Source organism: Odontesthes bonariensis, chromosome 16 (assembly GCF_027942865.1).
Source record: "Odontesthes bonariensis isolate fOdoBon6 chromosome 16, fOdoBon6.hap1, whole genome shotgun sequence".
In the NCBI taxonomy this organism is placed as follows: domain Eukaryota; kingdom Metazoa; phylum Chordata; class Actinopteri; order Atheriniformes; family Atherinopsidae; genus Odontesthes; species Odontesthes bonariensis.
In genome coordinates, this window is record NC_134521.1 from 13,889,307 (window position 1) to 13,913,679 (window position 24,373).

Below are 24,373 nucleotides of genomic sequence, written 5' to 3' on the forward strand. Positions count from 1 at the left end.
AAATGCATTATTTTGGCATCTCGACCATTATCCTCATGGATGCCATTTTTACACTACCGCCAGAGGTCGCACATTCTTTGAACATAATTGGATATCCTATCTGTCTGCATGAACAGATGACTCATCAGCACATTTTGGGAAGGATAACAATCCTGACAGTTAGAGTACTCAGCAGACACATCCCAAGCGACCCAGAGCAGAGAAAACTGCAATGAAATTCTCATGATTTTGAAATTTACAGTAATTTGATACATTTGGCAATAGCTTGAATCAAATGTTTTAATTCATGTTTGCTTTACTTGACGTGTTAACGTGCTCCCATTGATGAGACAAACAGTTGATTCTACCAATCATAAGGAATTGCACAGTGAGTACTTGGGCTTCTGGTAGATTACTTTTAGTGCATTTCACTGACATATATATGCTTTTACTTTAGCTGGAGTTTGAAAGCAGGACTTTTTTTGGGGGGGGGGGGTTGTGATGCTAGATCTAAAGACATCAGGTCTCCATTAAAGCAAGTTCAATATTTTTCTCTGGTTATGTTTGTGCTATATGCAACCTACACTAATCTCTGGCCCAACAACAACCAAACCATTGCAACTGATATCACAGCTCAGCAATTTATGGGGCAATGCCATCCTAGCTTTAAGCCATGAGCTAGCACAAAAGAGAAAGAGCAAATGGTGCTAATCTCCTCACTGTTTACAGTGCTCACACCATCTCGCTATGCTCAAAATAAGTTTAAAAGAGAGAGGATTATGCAGACAGCTATATGATGTGAAGAATTGGTATTTAAAAAATAAACAGTCGGTTTGATGGATAAGAAATATATAAAAAATGAATATGTGACCCAAATGCCTTACCTACACATTTTCATGTTTTTATACATATCGTATGTTGCATAAGTGGCAGTTTTTTTTCAGCAATGATGCCAACTAAATTATGATATCCAAATTGTCTGTCTCATTAAGTAGGACTTCTTAATTCTGCCTTTAGGTTGAAACACTAAAACAGGAGCAGCCAAAGGCTACGTTCCTCTGACAAGTTTGAATGAAAAAAATCCTGTATCCAGCAAATCAAAAGTAAATCATTTCTCAACTGGGTCAAAAATCATCTCTTGCAATACTTTCTTGGATATCTATCTTTAACTTTTGGAATAATTCCGCTAACAAATACAAAAACAAACAGACTGACTGAAGCACATATTCCTTGCCAGAGGGAAAGATAATGCTTTTGATAACCTTGACAGTCCTTTGAACACATGTTACAACTGCCAGCACATATCCATCCTTCAGTAATATAATACTGTAGAAATAGATCAACAACAGGTCAACCCTTTTAGTTGGTGTACCAGCATGAAATTCAAGTTAGCAAACGAAGGACCAGTGGTTTGACACTATGATACCTCACACTCATCTGACTCCTGTCCATTCATATTGCCAAGCCCTATTCTAGATGGTATTTTACAGTGTATCATTTATAGTGAATGGTTGATAAAAGTTCATTTCTCACCCTGCAGCTAGGGGCACATTCAAGTTTTACATCTAGTCTAGTGAAACATTTTCATGATATTTTTATTTCAGCAGAACTGACGTAGGCTGGGTGTTACCTGCTAATGCCTGCAGAACTGATCAATCAGGACAGACGGGCTTTTCAGAGGGCACCCTGGTAGTATTCGATTAACAGGAAATGTGTACAAGTGTAAAAAGAAGTAGTTCATAAAAAGAAGTAGGAAAACACTTGTTTATTTATGTGATCTCTTAAAGGTAGGGTAGGAGATCCTGGATTTTGAGTCCAGCGAAGCTGCATTTTGAAAATACACAGGTAAAAAGTCCCAACCCTTTTCTTCACTTTCCGCCCGAAGCCACGCCTCTAATGAACGTGCAATGCTTGTTCACGGGCACGAAGGTGCACGAGCGCTGTTCTGACAGCAAGCATGATCGTTGACGTATTTAGTATTTAGTATATGATAACTGTACGTTTAATTTACGCGCACAGGGGGAAGGAGGGGGAGGGAGGAGGAGATTGCAGTTTGATAGACGGCATCGGAATCCAATCATTGTTAACGGTCCGTATCAGAATGATTGGAAAGTGTTTTTTCTAGATTGTACATTCTAGAGGCCACTAAAACTTTTCATTTTTGTGTCAAAACTTTTAATTAATTGGTTGCAATGGGGGTGTGAAGAGTATTTCAAGCAATATGTAAAAAAATGCTCCAGAAAAAGAACCCCTACCCCACCTTTAATGCCCCTGCTTTTGGGGTATAAAAGAGAAACAAGCAACAAACAGCTTGTTAATAAAGTCAACCAGTCTTTCATTCATTTCAGTGCAATCTGTTACAATCTTTTGTAAGTTGCTGACAAAGTCTGTGTGATGTTTTCTGATAAAACTGTAATACAAATGTCATACACTCAGCTTCTACCTCTTCCCCCTCTTTTTCTGGTGCTGCTCACTCATTGTTCTTTGTAGTTTATTTTAGAAGTTGAGACACTTAGATGGAGCTGAGTGTCCAGCTGCAGCCTGTCTGTAGTCAGGCTCAATCCATATATCTGCTTTTAAACCATCTTTGGCTGAATGTACACACAGCTTGTGCTCCCCTGACACTTTTTGTTTTGTTTGTTATTAGCATTTTCTTTTTTTGTCTTGAATTTTTGTCTATATACAGTGTTGTTTGACTCGCTTCTATATGCCAAACCCACACCCAAGCTTGACGCAGACTTCACAGCTATTCTTTTCCAGGAACTTAGCATTCCTAAGTTCCCAAGACAAACTTTTTGACTGACCTAATGTAACTTCAGTGGTCTCCCTTCCTGCTCCTGACCATAAAGTAGCCTGTATAATCCATCCATTGCCAATAAAGCAGCCGTTATGTTGTCCATTTTCTGCTGCTAGAAACAGTAAAATGAATCCATTCGATATTTCCTCTTCATGCCATGTTGACAATAACAACTTTGACTTGTTTTGAATAAACCGTCTTGTTGTATCCAACATAATGAAGTTAAATTTGACTGTTTACTACTTTAAACTATATTATTGATTGCTTGTTTGTTTCCTGCCACGGCTGCTAATCCAGGCCTTGTTGATTTTTTATCATCTGTGCTCTGTGAGATGAGTTTAACTTCTGCTCTCTGGCTTTTTATCTCCTAATCAGGAGAACTCACTATGACCATTCATTTGGTACCTTGCAGGCTTCCAGTGTACCTCCAGTTGCTGTTGCACTACTGCAGATTCAGCACTACATGCTGAGCCCTGTTTGATCTTGGTCAAGTCTTATCAGTGCGGTGCCTGTTACCATTTTGCCTGTTTAGAATCGACTGATTGGACTGCTTGGAGTCTGTTATGTACAAACAGATAATGAATAATAATAAAGAATATCCCAAAATATTAACTTTTGAGTGGTTGTGGCTATAAGTAAACACCATAAAATGTTGTTTTGCTTTTGCTGCAGCCTTTCTTCCACAGGGATGCCTTCACTTCATGGGCTTGTAGTGCTGCAGTTGTAATGGTATGATATGACCCTTCCCATTTACAGCATTTACAGAGCAACACATTTCTGAGGCTCAGTTTAAAATACTCCCACACTGTAAATGGCTGTGGGTGAGGGTTTTAATTTCAGCTGGTTTTCTAGTTGTTGAGAAGTACCAAAAAGCACATGGTGAGATATGTGCCGTCCAACAACAGCTACACAGCAGTGGTCAAATGGTTTAATTGGTGTTCCTGGACATCATTTTATTTAGAACAGCCTCGTAGCATTATGTTAAACTAGTGAAAAAATCTGTGTTTATCGGGCAAACAACACCACATTTGGCTACAGGAGGGTGTGATGAAGAAATTTCTCAAGACAGTCAAACAAGAGACATGAGCACATCTACACATTTAGCACTTGTTTGCCCAGGTTTCAGTGTCCAAGATCTGTCTTTTTTATTTTCCCTTAAACTGAATTTTACGACCTTCACAATAGAAACACAAACTGTATTATAAGTAAGAATGATGATGTTGAAAAGTATCAAAAAAGTATCGTTCTAATTACTAAAGTCTGCACATACTTCTAATCTAACAGTGTGGCTTGTATTGTGCTTCTATTTTTACCACCTCACTCTTCAAGTAAAGTACTCCTCTTCTGGGATCTAAACAAGATTCTGCAAGCAACCACCTTAAGTCAAGAAAGCTACGCCTTTCCTGCTGTTGTTTTCTTTTTTACTTTCTTTCTTTCCTTTTTTTTCACTGTCTGACATTTAGGACAGAGTCATTTTAGATTTAGACTCTCAAAATGCGACTGTGTGTGCTGCGAGAAGATAAATATAAAATCTATGAACATTAAATATAGACAAGATGACGGGGAGAGAAATGGACAGAGGCAGCACTGCGTCATGCTCTCTCCGAGCATTTCCCCAGTTCACTGGAGTGAAAAACAAAAAACTCAATCTCCACAAGCAAATTGTGGGCTCTGCAGTACTGTGTGTTACTTTGGTACCTCGTAAGGTTTTGCTTCAGCAACAATTTAAAATAAATTATTTAAAATATTTATTGATGATTCATGAAGTTGGTAGAGCCTCTTGAGAGGTGATTTATTTTGATAATGTGAGCTAATAATGTTTAATTGTATAAATTGTGTTAAGTGTGTCTATTTAATTGAGAGGAATGTTTTTTTTTTGGAGAAGACAGATGTGAAGTAGTCAGCTCTTTATGCTCCTCAGGCTTCGAGCTTTTAGTCTAACCCTGTAACCCACCAAACTTATTTCTATCAAACTGTTTCTGGATTATGTATCTGTGTGTGTGTGTGCACTTGAAGAAGATAGAATAAGGAGCACCAGCCAGACTGAGAGTAAGGAAGCGTGAATGTAAGATAGGAGGAGGGAGCATAGAGAAAGAAGGGCGGGAACAGTGGTGGCTGCTGGCGCTCTCTGCAGTACTGGTCTGCTGAAAGCAGCGGAGCAGAGCTCCGCCACAGACCACAGCCGCAGGGCTGCCACTGCAGTTCAAAGGAAATCCTCACACAGAAATATCTGCTGCACAGGAGAAAAGATTCCAAGACATGAGAAACACAAAGAGGGAAACAAGAAACGAGCGATCAGACAAATCGGCAGAGAAGGTGAGAAAAACTGAGGAAGATTACATACTGGTTCTTGGATAAACAGAACTTCCAGGGGGACAAGGCTCTTCACATTCTACTTCACAAAAAAATTAAATATTTAGTCTCCTCTGCATTTTGATTTATGAAATGCAGCTTTGCTGTTTTAAAAGTTTCTCATATGATTCTAAAATTTTTGAATGAGAGTGAAATGTGCGTGAGGAATAAAATGTTTTCTTTTAATTTTGTACAACAAAGTCTTTGCTCTGACGGAAACGTTTTATTTGTGTTACTCTCCACAAAAACCCAGTTCCAAGGACCTGATGATGTCACATCGCAAAAGCAACTGAGGCAGATTCTTCTTGCAGCAAAGATCACATCCAACTTCCCAGAGGGTCAAACAATTTCTCTCCTTTTAAGATATATAAGGGGAAACCTGCCCCTTCTGCCCCTGTCTCTACCCCAGGATGGCTGGCTGTACCAGTCGCTGCAGGCAGGGTGTGCTCAAGCTAATCCAGTCCCTGCAGAGACTGGTCTCAGGGACCCTCACAAAAGGTACTGTTGCTTCTTGTTGATGCATTACCCCATTTCGCACAGGAAGAAAGTCCTACTGCGTACGAATATAACACTACAAAAAAAAACTTTTCACAGCAGAATTGTTTTGGGTAAAATTGGATGGGCTTGAGTGGTGCTATGTTTGAGAGAGATAAAGCTTGAGGATTTGTGTCTTAAAGGTGTGTTTCAGTGCTTTTTGTTTTGCTGTTTTTAACTTAAGTGGGTCATTTGCGAGATTTATGAGTTGTCAGTGTCTTACCTGCAGAAGTCAGCATAATCTCAGTTTAGAGAACCAGAAGAGATTTCTCATGGGTAAACAATGCTAATCTCTGCTCAGGACAAAGACAGCGGAAAAGAGAATTAGCGCCATTTACTAGCAACAGAACGTACATGTAGCAACAGGGCCCATGCTTGTGTCACAAGATTTAATCTGGAGTTGCATGTTTCAAGAACCAACCATACTTACCAAATATGAGGAATTAAAATCTATTCAAAGTCTAACACATACTAAAAGCTACACAGGTCCTGCAATCAAATCCAGGGAAAGAAAAAAATGATAAAATGAGTATGCTGTGTATTTATCATTAAATAGGTGTGTCAGTTGTTTTGTGTGTTATTCTTTTTGAGCGTTATTCTGTCAGATTATACACACAAACAGACAGTCATTTTTGAGTCTTTTTGTGGTCTGTGTAAAAAAAATATTTGGGTTGTCATCTGCCCTGTTAAGTTATCCTTCCATGAAGTTAGCATTGAGACTGCAATGAGAGGTCATGAGCAGATCCTGCTAACAATCCAAATTACTGGTACTTTTTACCTACCACCAGCACAAATTTTAACACCCGCCCAAAAATGATATGCACTATAACATAAACAAGCATAAATGCTTGAGAAGCCAACAGAAATCTGGAGCTAAGGTTGTTGTAGGTTTAGGTAATAGATTTGACATCATTCAGTCTTTTTGCTTGGTCTTTGCACACCTTCAAGAACTGAACTGTGAGTCATGTAAGCATCATCCACACTCTCCTCAGGCGACTTGTGGTGCACTTTAAATACTCTGATTCTCTTCCTTTTCACGGCCTCTCTCATCCCTAAGTTGCTTTTCACCTCAGTTGTAAACAAAAATATGCTGAGCCACCAAGTCAGAGTGCAGCTGAGAGTCGGTCTCGACAAGCAGAACAAGTAACTCTGCTCTTGCGCTCAGAAGATCTGTGGGGTGATGTGCATTTAGACTCGTACCTTCGCACACGGGCAGTTTTACATGTTTGTGCAGGTGCAGAAAATGCTTCATTGAACGATTCAGTGTACTCCAGAAATTTCCAAGTTAATTTAAGTTTGTTATGACCATCTTGAAGCATTTGGATATCATTACTATCTAACTGAAAATTATTTTTGAGCACTGCCGGGAAAAAAAACTGAGAATGAGGTTGTGTTTTATACTGGTGACTTAGCTACTGTGCTATTTTGGAAGTAATACAGCCTACTCATGGGTTGACAATCTAGGTCATGCAATGCAGCTCCATGTTAGGTCTATCAAATGATTAAATTCCAAAGCAATTGCATTGAGAAGCTAATCACAACTGCTTTGACTAAGTAATCCAATGAAATGCAATGGAATTCTGCATTTTAAAGGAGAGCAAAACAGTTTTCAGCATGATCTCTGTTTTTTTCTCTTTTTTTGGAGGGGGGGTCTTTGTTAACACGTGTCAGTTATCCTGAATCTCTTTTTCTCAAAAGAACAAGAGGCTGATGAAACGGAGAATAACTTATATGAGACACCTGGTCTCTTGATATTGTGCCCCTGCTCATGTTTGCTGCCTTTACCCAAATGCTCTTTTGTGCTTTGCTGGTTGTCACCTACATCTGACCTATTCTGACATAAGGATAAGATGTCTCTGTACTGAGCTGCACAGAGGCCGTGTCTTCATTTAGTTTTATAATTAAATGTCACTGAGTTAATTAAGACTCTGTAGTCACATTACTAAGATATACGTTGTTTGAAAGGAAGCCATGGATTTATCCCACAGTGGGAGTTTAGGGCCATATTACCGGAATAACAAGTGAACATTCCCAAGCTTTACAGGCAAAAATGAAATGCTAAAACTTGTGCCACACAATGAAATGTAAAAATGTTAAGATGCAAAACGTAAACTGAGCTGATCTCTCTACACAATTTAAAATGAACAAAGTTTTGGTGTGAGAGTAGACAGCATCACATTCTCCTTTTTTTATATTTTATTTTGTGTCCATAAAGGAAAGAGGAAAAGAGTCGTTAAAAGAGAGTTATTAAAAGATAAATATACAAATAAAGGTTCAGTCTGTACTTTTTCCCATTTCCAAAGTTCAGTTGGTTGACATTCAGATGTAACTAAAAATGTGATAAGGGCTTCTTCTCCTGTGGTGTCAGCTCTGCAGATTACAGCAGAGGAGAAACACATAATATTATATGCATGAAAGAAGATGAGAACATTTCCATACCCATGCATATTGGAATGTTATGCAAATGATTCTTCTCACACTTATATGAACTGTAAACTCAACTGTTCACCTTTAAAAATGCACACAAGTTTAGCTGCATTCATATTCATCTTCAGACCTTTAACCATTGCACGCTGAGAGCAGCAGAGTTGGGGAACTAAGGGTGATGATATGCCTCAGGTCTGAAGCTGACATGACACATGCTCCCTGGTGGTGTGCTGTACTTTTTACTCTTGTTTCACATTGTTTTACTTGTAAGAATGGTTTGGTTATTATATAGGGATGCAAATACTTTCAGCTTTGTAAGGGATGCCTTTATATTGCCTTTTCTGAGACAACCAAGGGAAAAATGATCTTCTCCTTAAAACAGGAGATATAGAACTACGATTTTTTTTTTTTTAAACTGAAGAACACTCAAAAGAAAGTGCTCAAATGTCCTGCATTAACCTGGAGATGCACTGATAATGTGTGTGGCTGATAACTGCAGAGGGGGATCTGAGGTAGTTCAGGACTTGATGGAGTCAGTGGGCTGTGAAGAACGTGGAACAGCACGAGAGTCGTTTAATGTGGTTGAATTAGACCCCTGATTCTGAAAATAAAGTAGAATGGAGAAGTGCAAATGTGTACGCAAGGATTCAATGTCCACACTTTATCAACACAAATTTGATCATTTTCAAAGATTTCGAAATTCACTCATGGAGCACAGGGCATATACAATGTATACCTTGGCTATGACATGATCTGAAAAATTGTTATTTAATCATTTCAAATAACATCTTACTCAGCATTCATATACTGTATAAGGAATACCTACGATTTATGTTAATTTTGCACAATATTTTATTTGTCTTTGTATTTGATTCACGAGCTCAATATACATTTTGCTAAAATGTAATACCAGTAAAAGTTCACCCACTATTCTGAGTATGAATCAAAGACTTTTCTAAACATCTGGATAAAAGTTATTTTCTTCATGCAATTAGCCAGAAAGCTCTCTTTACTATTTGCGTTAGAGGCAAGCTTATGCCTTATGAATAATAAATAGATAATCACGAACAACAAATAAACATAACCCAGTGTATATATGTATCCTGGGTGATGTAAGGGTTATTGTTGGAGAAAGGAGTTATCTAGTGTACTGGTGCTTCTTGCAACAAGTACTGAAGAAACCTCGGTCAAATGACATGCCATTATTCAATCAGTATATTGTGTGCAGTGTGGTCCATTATCTTTATCAATTTGTGCAGCATTCTTCAGTGCATTATCTGCTCCAGGGACTTCAGACAAGTCCCCAGCACAGAGTCAGCTTTCTTTGCCAGTTCCTTCGAGTCACAGGCTCTGATGCTGCTGCCACAGTAACGACCACACTCTCCACCACAGACTTATAGAACATATGTAATATCTTACTGGAGATGTTGAAGGATCTAAGCTTCCTCAAGACGTAGAGTCTACTTTGTCTCTTCTAATAGTCCGCCTCAGTGTTCATTGCCAGTCCAGTCTGTTATCCAGTTCAACTTGTAGATAGCACACAATACAATAAATAATGAAAGCAGATACAAGTGACTTTGTAAGATCATAAAGTAAGAGTTGGGCAATCAGCTTCACCAGCTCCACAAATAGAAAATATATTATAAAAGAGCACGAAAGTGATGTGCTGCAGTCAGACTGCAGCAATACAAACACATATACCTCCTGTGTGTTTCGGTGAATAAATAAGCAGTTACTGAGTAGGCAGTGCAAGTTTCCTGTTCTCCAGAGTGCAGCCTGGAATATAATACTGCCATATAGTGGGTGTCTTTTGTCCAACTTCAGCAAATGGAGCGTCTGAAGACTTTTCTTGGACACGACAGTAGTGTTGGTGGTGCACATCAAATTGCATTTGATTTAGTTTTGAGGCTCTGGAACCACTGAACCCTCTCTTCATTCATACAGATGTGTTGATCCCCACTGACTATCTCCAAAAAAATTCTTATATTTAATGACCATTTAAATGGCATTAGAAAACTTCTATTACTTTATTCATATTCACCAAACTTATTTTCTCCTGGTCATCCATGAGCCACGTGTTATAACCAAGGGCATTGAAATACTGCCATTGTGGCAAAGCCTCTCACTGTTTGGTTAGGCTTAGGCCTCACAATTACTTTCTCAACATTTAACAGAGGCTTGTGATTTAAAGTTTTAAAGGTAGTGATTCCTTAGATTCTAATGCAGACTTTCACCTCAGTTACCTGCCATTCTGAAAACTGACACCAGAGCTACTTCTCCGTAGCTTTGTGATACCAGGAGTCTTAGCAAAACATCATAACAGCAGTGTTGTTGCCTGCTCACAAGTTTGATTTGACTTGATAATGATATTAGTATTAATACTCATTTGGCCTCGTGCTGCCTGTTTCTTGTTGTTGCAAGTCACATGTGCCCTCTAAGTGCACAACCTTTCAACAAGTCCTTGGGCTACGGCTACACGAAAACGAAACGAGGTTTTTTTTGAAAACGGGTACGAAAATTCTTGCGACCACACGGCAACGCGCTGCTGTCCAGACGAAAACGATGAAACGATGCAGTACACACGCCACTGTGTCACGCCACGCTGTGAGACAATAGAGAAGTGTTAAAATTGGCTCACAGCGTCAACGTATGACTGACGCAAAAACGTTTTAGCTGTAACAATGGAAACGAAACGAGGCCGTTTTCAAACTTTCCCACTCTGGAACCCGTTCTCAAAAACTATCGTTTTGGAGTAGTGGGAACGCCGGCTCCGTGTGGCCGCGACAGCGAAACGATAAGAAAAAGTATCGTTTACAGTGAAAAACGTTTTCGTGTAGGCTGCGGCTACGCTGTGAGCCAATTTTAACACTTCTCTATTGTCTCACAGCGTGGCGTGACACAGTGGCGTGTGTACTGCATCGTTTCATCGTTTTCGTCTGGACAGCAGCGCGTTGCCGTGTGGTCGCAAGAATTTTCGTACCCGTTTTCAAAAAAAACCTCGTTTCGTTTTCGTGTAGCCGTAGCCAGATCTTTGGTTCATGGGCATCAGTCATCGCATCTAAGCTGACCAAAATCACTGAAGTGTGAAACTCCTCTTTCTCCTTTTTCTCTCCTTTCTTGTGGCTGTTAAAGCAGTGGATCGGAGCTGACAGTGCAAGTCCCTTTTTTAAAAAAACATTTTACATCACCACTGCATACTTTTATGTAACCACCCTCTCCTAGATTTATTTTTATTTTTAGCTCCTGCCTCCTCTCTCTATGTGTGTGTTCCAATCGCCACCTTAATCCCGGCCAGTGACATTGTTTAGTACTTGTCATTTACATACCGAATATCTTTGGTCATAGGTATAAGTGTTTGTTTGTTGCATGCACAGCATAGTGGTTGTGTTATGTGTAGTATTATGTGTAGTTTAGCTCCTAAGACATATTATTATGCTTTTTATGGTGTGTAGATTCACCTTCATTGTGTGTTTACCTAAAAACCAAATATACTTGCAGCAGTGACACGAGTTGCTGATCGATCAGGAATTGCACTTTGCTGCCACTTGTTGGTCAGTAAGTAACACTACAACATCACTCTACATCTACGTTGATCTCCATATGTTGAGAAAGTTAGAAGCGGCACAATCTCTTGAATGTTTTCTGAATTTACTCATTCAAGGGGAGAAATGTCCTTGTCTATAAAGGGGAGAGTTTTAATGGTAAAAAAAAAAGAAGGTTCATCAAGTTTACCTTGAAAAGTAATTTTCAACTGTGTCTCTGTGTCAATAGACAAGCTGATTGGTTTAAGAGAGCTTACAGAGTGAGAAACTGTCATTTTTGGGATAAATTTGCCAGCAAAGACCATTAGGACTTTCAAACTATTTCTTGCAAATTTCTGTAGGTTGTCAAGTGGATAGCTTTAAACTGACAACAACTTTCATCTTTTTTTTTTTGTCCATACTTGGTTAAGCCTTTTTTTAACATTAAGAAATGGCTTTTGTGAAAAAAATTTCTTTAAAACCTTTCGCATTCTTCATCTCCAGTTCAATCACTCTAAAATTGTATCCAAATTAATTCATTATTCATATGTCCATCTGTTTTAAATATACATTTACACAAAGTGAAAAAGAAAAACATTGCATATTCAAAACGTTCTCATTTCTTTTCTATAAATGGCAGAAATTGAGCACAAAGTCTCAGTGCAACACACTGAAAGCAACACAAGTGAAGTTTATGAACCTTAAACTCTGGAGCTTTGGCTTCCTTCCCCACACTACATCATATTGACATTTTTGTGGGCTTTTGATGGCATCTTTGTGGCCTCTTTAACATGTCAAAACCAGTCATGTGTATGGCTGTACATTTGCCGGGCTCACATGGGAGGTTTGTTTTCATGACAGGGGTGTTACATCCCACAACTGAAGGGGGAACCAATGAGCAAAGAATTAACCGAATTCTCCAGTGCTACTTTAAAGCACAATGGCCACCTAATAAGAGTGTAAGGGTAAAGGAGAGTAGAGATTGCAAAACCAGACTGAATAGCCACCTCATCAGGTCTGGAATTGCAAGGAGGAAAGTGGATTCACCAATGAATATAATGAATATCACATAATAAATCATCATGTGACGTTAGAATACATATTTGTATACATTTTTTCTGTATATAACGTATATTTTTTTGGTATGTCTCTTCTCTGCTGGTAGTGGTGGGCTGCTTGTGGAGCTTGTGATTCAAAGGAAGGATCAGATCAGATTTTGAACCCAGACTGAAGTGCGGTGTTCTTGCTGCTTGTCACTGTGCAGTGGGATATGATGAAAAAAGACACGTCCAGATGGCAAACATCTGTCAAGGGGATACGTTTGGATCACTTAAAGAAATCTGAGTACATAATTCCCCATCTGCATGTGTGTGTTGCATTTGTGGGCCTAATTGTGTTTGTAACCGGAGGAGTGGAGGGAAGTATTGTTCACACAGCCACGATATCACTTACAATGTTCGGTCATGCTCACTGTCTATTTTCCAGGAAGCTTGATAAATATTTGATTCGAAAGATTCAGAGGAATCCCTTCATGAAGTTGTTGATCTGTAAAGGTGAGAGGACATCCTGGAGTCCTGAAAAAGAAAAAAGGAAAAGTACTGTAGATGAAATATAGAGAAAAATGTGTTGTTTCCGATTAATGAATTTAATGGTGATGGTTATGTTCTAACCTCAGCCCCCCTTGGGCCATCACTGTATTGGCCTCAACAAACCACTTATGAAATCATGTACTACTTAATTTGAATACTTTTGGATATTTAAACAGTGTCTGCAAAACATATGGTAAAGATACATTGAGTGAAAAAAAAATATATAATTATGGATAAATACAGAGTTTAAGCTTATAAGCTCATTTTTAGTTCCACTTCATTTTTTTCTCGTGTTCTTTTGCTCTTTTTTTTTAACTGCACAACTCACGATAGACATTATAAAGTTCAACTTTCAAGACACAAAAAAGCCTAAACAGTGTTGATAAAACTGTAGGCATTAATTTATCACACACACAGTTAAACATATGCAGCTCCACAAACTGAAAGGAACTTTACATTTCCAGTCTACAGCGAGTGGAATATTTAAGTAGGTCTTTGCATGTCTTGTGTTCCACTCCATGCCTTAACATGCACTTCACATACACTATAGTGGCCTTTTAAGTGTCTCTCCCAGGATTACAATTTGAATTATGGCTGCTGGGATAAGCTCCAGCCCCCCCCTGAACAGAGTAAAGCAGGTCTAACAAAGTACATGGAGGAAAATTAATGCTATTGTCTAAATACAACCTCCACTTATAAGCACTTGTGCACCCAGTAACTCTGATTTTTTTATGCTCAGAATCTTGAATTTACATCTTTTCTTTTCCCGCATTGCACTGGGTAAACATTATATATATTCTTTTAATAATTAATGACAAAGCTTGAATATAATTTAATATCTTACTGCAGAAAGAGAAAGTTCTATCCATAATGCTGTGGAGAGCTTTGAGCACATGCATACAATGCAGCCTTCACAGCTGACATGTCCACGTGCTCATTATGGGTAACACTGCGCTTCAGGGAGTAGAGTGTCAATTTCAAACGGTATTAAATCTGAGTGGTCATTAACCTCTTGGTTTAGCTAATGATTAAGATAACAAAATAGGAATAGATGGTTCAAAGAGGGGAAAAAAAGCAATTGAGTCAGCTTTAAGAAGATCATCTTCACCTGCCACCTCTCTCACGTTTTCACCTCTCTCTTTTTTTCTGCACCGCTCTACAATAACACAAGGGCATGGAGGAGGCAGGGAGTTTAAAAGAGGAGGAAAGGCTGACAGATGAGTAGAGTGAAGCACGGAAAAGAGGGAGTGGTGCAGAAAGGCAGGAGCGGCTTCAGTGTGTATGTATGTGTGTTTGGTGAGGGGGGGATCAGAAATTCAAGAGAGTCCGATCAAAGAAGAGAGCCAACCCCCCGGTGATAGATCTGAAACCCAGTGAGGAGACACAAGAGGGGCAAAAGCCCTTAAATGAAACTGAGCTGTGGAGGAAGATACAGACAGAACAACAGGCTGACAAAACCGTGATTCAAGCAGTGGACCGTTACTCTGTGGGTTGTTTGACCAGACTGGTTTCCACGGTGACAACATGGGTGCAGTGGTGGGCACTTTGACCATGCAAACAAAACAGAGGAGACCATCGAGAGGTACGTCAACATTGGTCAGATAGACATGGACAGAGGAAAAAAAAGCAGCAGGAAGATATATATATTTATAGATATGTGTCTATACATATAGACATATATCTATATACATGGTAATCATTTAGATCAATTTTAATAATAATGTGTTTGGTGACATGTTTTTTTTTTTTCATTTACTGTGAGCGATGTTAAAGAAGTTAGTCAGCAACAACGAAAAAATGACAAGCTAATATACAGACTAAAGGTTAGATAATTGTAAGCACATGGCAAATATAAAGTATGTGACCAATTGCATTGATTTTATTTAAGTTGGGGGGGGGGGGGAAAGATAAGTGAAAACTGATTTTCAATTTTAAATTCATGCACTTTCAACCAAAGAAGTGGCAGCAGAACTGTGAGGGCTCACGCGATGCAAGTCTCTACAAAAGATTCACAGCTGTGAGCTATGACACAATGTGGTAATGATAGAGAAACTACAGGACTCCAGGATGTCCTTGAAAATCACAGCCTCCGACTCTATGATTATGTGTGTGTTACGTGTGTGCCAGTCAAATGTGTGAGCGAGTGATAGAGAAACATGCAGCAAACGAGGGATCGGCCAAGAGCGTGTGAATTAACACGCAGCTCACATATCATACCTCTCCCTGGCCTTATGCTTGAGAAGCCAGTTGTCATGGAGACTGGGTTGTAGTGGCATAAAAAAAGAGTGTGAACACATACTCCATCAGGGTGAACGATGAATTTCTAGGAACATAAAATGGAGATTAAAAAAGAGACAAAGCAATTATCATGTGACGTAAATGGAAGATCTCACAGGAAAAGGGTAATGCAAGTATCATTTAAGTGATAAAATCCCAACTTCCAAGGGCCTTTAAACTGAACAGGTCACCTTGTTGTTGTTTTTTAATCTGCACTAAAATTGTCCAATTGAAAAGTGTGTTATGGTGCCAGCTGTGCAGAATTGTAAGAGATAAACCTTGACAGATAAGACTCTATCCCCAGGAGGAGAGATACGAATTAGAACAGAATAAGAACCAGGATACAGACTGCTGTTTCTCTCAGTGGCCACCAACACAGACACTCATTCATCCGTACGTAGGATACATCTGTGGTATATGGTTTGCCAGAAATCCCAGCACAAGTTTGAATATAACAATATTACACAGATGGCAGTCCCTGCATAAACTGAAGAAATTAACATAACTACAGACATGAGCATAAGGAAAAATAGCCAAATAAAAAAGGATTAAAATTCAATGCATTTGCCAAGTCCGCATTACTGACTGAAATGATTTTGAGCTCACTCGAAAAATAATGCACAACCAGTAGAACTCTCCTTCAAAGCACTTAACATATTAAACGGGTATTAAACATTTAGGCATCCGATCAATAATCATAAAAGCATTAAACAATTGTGTAAAATAAAACCTAACACATACGGTATGACAAATAGATAAAGCATGAGCAGCTGAAGGTGAACCATCAAACACACCCAGATAAAGTGCTCCAAATGTACCACCGTAAAGCTAAATTTAACCTCCCATGTGGCCTGCAACATTAAGTTTAAAATGTGCACTGCTCTGGAACACGAATGCATGGTCTTAATATGTCTTAATTGTGAAAGGGAAAGAAATTAAAAAAGGTTGATCTGGATGAGGAGTCATTTAAAGATCCTGAGCCCTATTTTTGTAATCCAGCCTTACAGATTTAGGTTTTGGGTGAGAGTGTGTTCCGTTTTGTCCAGCTGTCTCCTGTCCTCAGCTAATAGGTTGCCAAACCATGATTATTGCACATTTGCTGTGATCCTGGAAAAAGTCAAATGTGTTGTTAGAAATGAAGTGATGACTACAACATTCTCATGTTGGAAATATAATGCTGGTAAACTTATGGTAAAAATATGGTAAACTGAGGTAAAAAGGAAGATAACCAACTGCTTGTACTCATATCATATTTTCGGTGCAGGCTCTAGAGTGGTATCAATCTTTACATGTAACTCATCAAACAAATCTTTACCTGAGTGTGAAGTATGCCAAAACTGAAGCATGCAGGATGTTTTAACAGCCATTTGTAACCACAAACTAACCAGTGATGTTGCATCCTGTGATGTGCTACCCCCATGACATTCACTTGAAGTGTTTGCCTCACACTGACACCAAGATGATGATTACACTTGGGGAAGCGCAAGCAGGCTTCTGGGAGAAACATGTACCGCTGTCCTGGACCCCCGCAGCGGTTGCCACTGACAGCACGACAGAGCTGATACCCACTTCTAATTATCTCAATCACGTCATGTAACACTTCCCACTAAGTAGGTTTATGTACTGAACAGCTGTTCCTTGTATATGTCAATACTCAAAATATTGGTATTGGTAAAATCTACAGCATTTTCCTGCCTGCATTTTATAAGTATAATTGTGTTAACTAATTATTTGTCATCTGGTAGGATCGTTATTGCCAGTTAGCTTTTTAAATGTCCCCTTGCTCATCAACCTTCTGGACACAGTTGCTTCATTTTTCTCATTCAGTGCATCTCTCTTTTTTCTAAGCTTTTAAAAGTCACTATACTCCCCTGCTTTGCCATGTGTTATTCTCCCTCCTGCTCCTTCTCTTTCCAATCCTCCTTGCTACAACCCCCTCTAATCAACACCTCTGCCTGTTTCCTTTTTGCGCCCTCATTTCAATTCATCTGTTGCATTTGCAGGAAACCAAAGCTCCCTGACAGAAAGCATATAGGTGGAATAACACCTTTGTTGTTCTGTTGTCGTACGATGCGAGAGTCTAATTGAATTCAAACAAACATACGAATTGTATATGCCTTCTTTTTTTTTTTAATCAGTATATCCAGTGTGCCCACCACTGCACACATTTATCATGGCTGTCTATCTCCATGACAACAAGAGGCCGTGGGATGGCAACTGGAGCACAGGCGAAGGAGGAGGGAAGATTGAGTGAAACTGTAATAAGTAAGCATTAATTTTCAGATGAGACACAACTCTATTGCCATGACAATCTTAGATCTTAGTAAAAAAAAGTTCACAACATCAGGATCCAAATAAGGATGATTGATGATGAGAAGCAGTTTTTCTTGCATGGACAGTTTGAGCTTTTGGTGATTGAACTAAAGGATGTTTAATGTAAGAGAAGAACTTAGATTGTGATAAAAGTAAGAATTTCAGTGTTGGAAATAAATCATCAGACAAATCGGCCCACCATCCAAAATGCAAGAAGATTGTTAACACTGATTCGTGCAAAGCTATGTTTTTTTTTTGGTGGTACTCACACAGTAAATAATATTCGAATTGGAGAGGGTTTAAAGTATTTGCACTTTTTCATGTTGAAATAGTCCACAAAAAAAAATTCTATTACTTTGTCTGCACTTAATTGTAAATAATGCTTCCTGCCACACATAATAAAGCTTCAGATTTTATTTCTACACCATCTTCCCTGAGGGTCTGTGGCTGCCAGTGGGTGTTTTCTTCTGGATATTTGCTCATGTTTGTGAACTCATTGGTGAGTAGATTGTGTCCAGTAACGGATGTTTTGCTGTTAGCCTTGACCTGTATCCGGGGACTGTGACAGTGAAAAACACTTGCCCATAGCAGAGGCATCTCCTCACATCATTAACCACCATCCATCTCCACCGCACCTGATGCTGAGCTCTATGTTGCCATTAATAAAAGGCCTTAACATCTGAGGGGCAATCTAATTTGTCAAGTGCACATAGTTCAAATCCCTCTTTTTCTCTTTATTCTCATCCTTGCCTTATTTTTCTTCTGCTTCACTTGTGAATACTCTTTTCTGCTGTCTAATCAGATCTTTCATGTTTCCTGCCGACTTCACATTCTCAAGCTTCGCTGAGTTGTCTTTTTCCTTCTTTTCATGGTCCATCTTCCTAAAGACTGGAAAGAGCCTATGTTAAACAAGCTTTGCAGAAATCTTTCCTGTGACATGTTTCATTCTCTGACTTTTTCTTTTCTTTAGATAAAGCCGATGATGAGCTAGAGATGACCATGGTGTGCCACAGGCCGGAAGGTCTTGAGCAACTGGAATCCCAGACCAACTTCACCAAACAGGAGCTGCAGATCCTCTATCGTGGTTTTAAAAATGTAGCCACAAGCTTAGATTCTTTTACCAGTTTACTTTGGCACAACACATGACAGCACGACTCTATAAAATCAACATCAATTAATCATGTTTTTCCCTCAGGAATGTCCCAGTGGAGTTGTAAACGAGGAGACATTTAAACACATTTATGCACAGTTCTTCCCACATGGAGGTAAAGAGCACCGTTTTCTACCCTCTTTCACTGCTCTGTGAAGCTTATTGTGAACAGGTGATCTTACATCCTAAATTTGCTGTCGTTGCAGATGCAAGCATGTATGCACATTATCTTTTCAATGCATTTGACACTACAAACAATGGCTCCATTAAGTTTAAGGTAAAATAAATTGTTTCAAAATATGACTAATACATTTACTCTCTTGCACCTTTTTTGCTGAGTTAATGCTGTGCCTGTTGACAGGACTTTGTGATGGGGTTGTCTACTCTGCTTAGAGGCACGCTTAGGGAAAAGCTGGAGTGGACATTTCATCTTTATGATATCAACAGAGATGGATACATAAACAGAGAGGTGAGACTATGCTGTCACAGTTTGAAAAGTGTCTTTATGTGTTATCTCAACTCTTTTGTCTCGGCACTGAATGAATTTTATGTTCATGCAGGAAATGACGGACATTGTGAGGGCCATTTATGACATGATGGGCAAGTATACCTACCCTGCATTAAAAGGAGATGTCCCACAGCAACATGTGGATGCCTTTTTTCAGGTTAATTTCTAACACATACGATTAACATACATAAATACTTATACAACAAACTTTTTGGAGGTTTATGCAGTTTTATATCAATAATAATCTCACTCCTTGCAGTGAGATTTGCTCTGTGTGTATAAAGTTTCTGCAAACAGAGTTCTTTAGAACCTGACAATGACAATACTCACTGGTAATTTTTCCACAGAAAATGGATAAGAATAAAGATGGAGTGGTGACCCTGGAGGAGTTTATCATAGCCTGTCAAGAGGTATGCATTTTCCTATCTGTGTTGTATAAAAGTGAGAAACCCATCCATTTTTTTCTGGTTTTCAGTTTTTACTAATATATATATACTGTTCCAATTAAATGTTTGGCCAAAAAAGTAGATCCTTATAAATCAAACCAGGAGGCATTTTTTTAAGTGGAATGACACTGTGAGTATGTGGTCAAAGTCCAGGCTTTACAACATTGTTTGTGGAGGTGTATTTTACCCAAATAAAAGAGATTTCCACAGGACCACAGAGAAAGAGTTGATGATACTTATTACAAAACATTCTTTAAAGAGTTTGGATCCACCAATTCACAGTCAGACAGAGTGAGTTAGGAACATTGGGCCTCATGCAAGAACATTTTCGTATTTTTATTCTAAATTTCTCTCACTTTTTTCGTACGAAGGTCTCGTACGAACACGCCACGTCAGATTCAACAAACGCTCTTAACTTTGGAAAAAGTGTGTAAACGACCTGCGTAAGTGATGAATGCCACCCGTGCGTATTTAAGTGCACGTGCACATGGATAGTAAATTTGCATACTCCACGCCCAAAATAATACTATATAAGGCTACCATTCCTCTCTGAAAGCAGATTGAAGTTCTGCTTTCAGAGATCCAAAAAGGAAAATCTCTTATTTTTAGCTGTGTCAGCAGTGGAATTACGGGACCTGCTAAAGCGAAGAAATGGGAAGTTATTACGAGTGCTGTTAATTCCGTGTCACCTGTAGTTCGTAATGTCACCGAAATAAAGAAGAAATGCTTTGATATGAAAATGGCTTTAAAATGCACTCGATGACTGCAACTAAAGCCCTACAATCAGTTGTTGCCTCATCATGATGGCACTTTGATGGGGTGGTCCATGAGGGGGGTCTTCTGGCACCACACCTTCTGGACTACCTGGGCTGGTTCAGGTTGTGGGGGCCTCTCGTTCATGGCATGAAAGTCCCTCTTAATTTGTACTTGTTCGACAGCAGTGTATGGGAATTTATGGGAAGAGCCAATGCTCTTCAAAAATGAACATTGAAAAATGTTTTGTGGTACTGAAATTAACCTTGTAGTTTAACCCATTGGCGCCTAAAGCACCTGCAAAAAAGGCTGCTCAATGCCTAAGCCAGTTTTTAGAAAAGGTCCCCAATGCCTGAGGGTTTTTTGAACTAAAAACAATTCATTGAAAACACCTAAGAAAAATTTAAAAAATTTTCGCTTGCTGGATTGTATTACTTTTTTTTTTATCAATGTTGGACATTTGGTTCATGTAGTTTTGCTTTATGATTCAGGATAATACCCAATGCTGCTATTTATTATACTACTATTACTATACTGGTACTATACTATAACTAAATCATAATCATAATATCAGCAATAATAATGAATGATAAAAAACCCTGCAATATATCTTGCATTGTGCAGTTATACTGTATACTTCAGTGACACGACTTCTAAAACATCATAGTTGTCATACTGCAGTAATTCGCACCGGGCTCTCTTTTTTTTGACATAAGGGCAATGCCACTCAAATAAGAATGAGAAGTCGTCAGAATGCAGCGCAAGAATAAATAATTACATCATGTCGAAACGATCTCGTGCCATCACTCGGGCTACATTTGTCTGATACAGCCACTTGCTCTGCCTCCAGTAATCCCGACGAGTTGGTAGTTTGATTATTCCAAAAGTTAGGCAGAGACCGATGAAAGATTTCATCTCCTGCTTTGACACGGGGCTCCACTTCGAGTTGGATGGTGTGTGGCCGCGCCAACTCCACATCACTTCCATCGCTGTCACAGTATGTCTCGTTAACCGCAGCCATTGTAGCCGAGCTGTCAAATTAGCTACAAACGCACTATTGCAGAACAGGCTAATCGAAAACACCCACCTCATGTATATTTGAACCAATTATTGTGCATTACATGCTGCATGCGTCTTGAAAATAATGATAAATGAACAATGTTGCGCTCCGCAACAACCGGCGTTGGGGACAACGTTGCGCTACGCAACAACCGGCGCGAGGGGCAATGTTGCGCTAAGCAACATCCGGCGTCAATGGGTTAAATGGGAAGAGTTGTGTTTGGAGGAAGCAAAACACTGCTTTCCAGAATCTCATCCCATACTGTGAAACATGGTGGTGGTAGTATCATGGTTTGGGCTACGTTGCTGCATCTGAGCTATCTGATTGAATGATAAGTTATATATTATAAAAAATAATTATTCTAATAAATGTCCAGATAAACTGAATTTCAGGAGAGATCAGATAATTCAGCGAAACAACAACCCCTAGGCACTGAAGGCTTTTTACTAAGGAATAATAATGTTTTTTTTCTTGTCTCTTGTTTTATTATTATTTTTTTTTTTAAATGGGCATATCACAGTCCTGGCCTTAAAGAACATTAACTGAAGTGTACAGTTCATGTGTGCAAGCAAACCATGATTGCAGAGCTGTAGTTTTTCTCTATAGAAGAATGAACAAAGATTCCTCCAAGCTAATGGGCTGATGGAAACCAAACGTTTCTACAAACCATTAGCTACAGTTGTAGCTGCACAAGGAGGTCAAATCAGATATCAATAGCAAAGGCTACTTTTGCTGCAGAGTAAATGGGATAATTTTCCTCAATAAATAAAACAACAGATACAATATTTTTTTTCATGATATATATATATTTTATCTGTTTTTTTTATATTATTCAATTAGGTTCTCTTTATCTGCTAATTAGCCTAGCAAGCCAGACCCGTACAGCAAATAGCCCCGGAGCAAATTCCATTTGCGGCCGCTAGGGGCGTCTAGATTTCTAGGCTATCTGCTAATAGGACTTTTGCAAAAATCTGATGATGTCCTGGGTCATATTTAAACAAAAATATAGAACAGGCTGTATGGTTACCTACTCAGCACAACAGCTGTCTTTAGGCAGCTGTTATAACAGGCAAAGCCTATCCATTCTAGCAAATTTAGATATTGCACAGCTGATTGTTAAATGCATATTTCTGTTGTCATTACTCTCCATCTCTTTCTCCAGGATGAAACTATGATGAGATCCATGCAGCTGTTTGAAAACGTGATGTAGGACAAGTGGAAATTGAAGGAGACAAAGACATGGGAAAGGATAGGGCTTGGTGTGAGTGTGTATGTTGTGCATATGTGCAATACCTCCGGTCTATTCTCAACCTCTTCCCCTTCTATCCAGCTGAGATCTTTATACAATCAGAATCTCCTGCGACGATGCGAATGAAGGGACTGGAGTGGAGTGGAGTGCTTTTAGCCTTCTTGCCAAGTTTTGCCATGCAGCAAACACAAGGTGACTGATGTGAGAGGCTTGGACACTGACGCATTGCTTACAGCCCTGTCACAAGGACTGGCCTTTTAAAGATAAAGATGCTTCTATATTACAAGGCTATGCCTGACCTTTAAAGAGCCATGTGTTGAGAGGGCTGAAGTATTTACTTTTATGCCATGTTTTTTTTTTCTATTCTTTTGGTTTGAATTATAATCGCATGTCTTTGAAAGAGCTTTGTAATGGGAATTCGGCCATAAGGATAACTGTATTTATTGTCTCCTGCATCTCAAGGTTGACACATTTTAAATGTCATGTGCTGGTTGTACTGATGCAGTGACCCCCTGAACTTGTGTGTTGCCTTGGCAGCTGCCTGTAAAATCTGTCTTGTGTTTGTTGTTGGGCTGTTTAATACTTATAGTAGAAGGTCAAATGATTTTAAAGTTGTATAATACATGGGTCCCATGTGGTGAATTTGTCTGTGTGCCTGTTTTTCATTTTTTATTTGTTTGTTTATGCTGGAGCTTAACTTTTATTCTGTTATATGCACACAGGTTTCTCGTTATCAAGTAGATTTGTTGTCTAAAACATACAAAAAAAGTGGGAAAATGTGCATAAATTTTGAATTTCATTATGAAGTGAAACTAGATCTCCATTTGCAGTGGTGACAGGTAATCGAGGTGTGTCTCACAGATGTTGACAGTGAAACCACCATGTTAAACCTGTTATTGTCATTTTGCCAGAAACAGTCAGGTGGTTGCAGCTGGGCTATTTTATTGAAATCTTGCCATGAGAAAGTTTTCTATTGTCTACAAGCGAAATACCACTGAACGTCAGCTTTGAAATGTGATACTGTGATGACACAGGGGACAGCTCCTGTCGGTACGAATGAACATTTGGCACTACCTCTCCCATCCAAACTAGGACAGCGATGTCCCACTTGTGTACAAAGTACAGACAGAACAGGGTATTTTCTGCAGTTTCCTGTCTGTGGTTTTCTCTGAGTCAGGGTGTGTTTAAAAGCCCCAACATTTTAGAGAATTCGCCAACATAAAGCTGTTGAAGCACTGAAATATTAATCATCGTTCTTTTTGCAGTTGGTGGAGCAGCTCTTTGCTGTGTGGTATTTCTGTGTGACATCACAGCCTCAGATTTCCAATATCTTGATTTGAAATGGAGTTGTTACATACTATAGACTAAAGAATATTTATAAGCCATATGAATAAATATGTAAATTCTTTAACTGAGTG

At 39.0% G+C, this 24,373-nt stretch overlaps 1 protein-coding gene across 3 annotated transcripts; it reads left to right on the plus strand.

The window, feature by feature from the left end:
- The first annotated feature begins 4,905 nt into the window (after positions 1-4,905).
- Positions 4,906-24,366, plus strand: kcnip1b (Kv channel interacting protein 1 b). 3 transcript variants are annotated; one of them, XM_075486305.1, is made up of 9 exons: positions 4,906-5,092; positions 5,382-5,626; positions 18,760-18,884; positions 18,985-19,054; positions 19,146-19,216; positions 19,301-19,408; positions 19,500-19,604; positions 19,795-19,857; positions 22,869-24,366. In XM_075486305.1, the coding sequence occupies exons 2-9, from the start codon at positions 5,539-5,541 to the stop codon at positions 22,914-22,916; spliced, it is 678 nt and encodes a 225-aa protein (XP_075342420.1). In that variant the 5' UTR covers positions 4,906-5,092; positions 5,382-5,538; the 3' UTR covers positions 22,917-24,366. The 3 variants fall into 3 exon arrangements, with proteins under 3 accessions (XP_075342420.1, XP_075342421.1, XP_075342422.1); XM_075486306.1 differs by lacking the exons at positions 4,906-5,092; positions 5,382-5,626 and adding an exon at positions 14,214-14,781; XM_075486307.1 differs by lacking the exons at positions 4,906-5,092; positions 5,382-5,626 and adding an exon at positions 17,762-18,288.
- Positions 24,367-24,373: the final 7 nt, after the last annotated feature.

Excerpts from the sequence above, each read along its gene's own strand:
- kcnip1b (XM_075486305.1), top strand. The coding sequence starts at position 5,539 with ATGGCTGGCTGTACCAGTCGCTGCAGGCAGGGTGTGCTCAAGCTAATC. Across the intron at positions 18,885-18,984 it reads TCTATCGTGGTTTTAAAAAT|GAATGTCCCAGTGGAGTTGT; the intron begins GTAGCCACAAGC and ends TTTTTCCCTCAG. Across the intron at positions 19,055-19,145 it reads ACAGTTCTTCCCACATGGAG|ATGCAAGCATGTATGCACAT; the intron begins GTAAAGAGCACC and ends CTGTCGTTGCAG.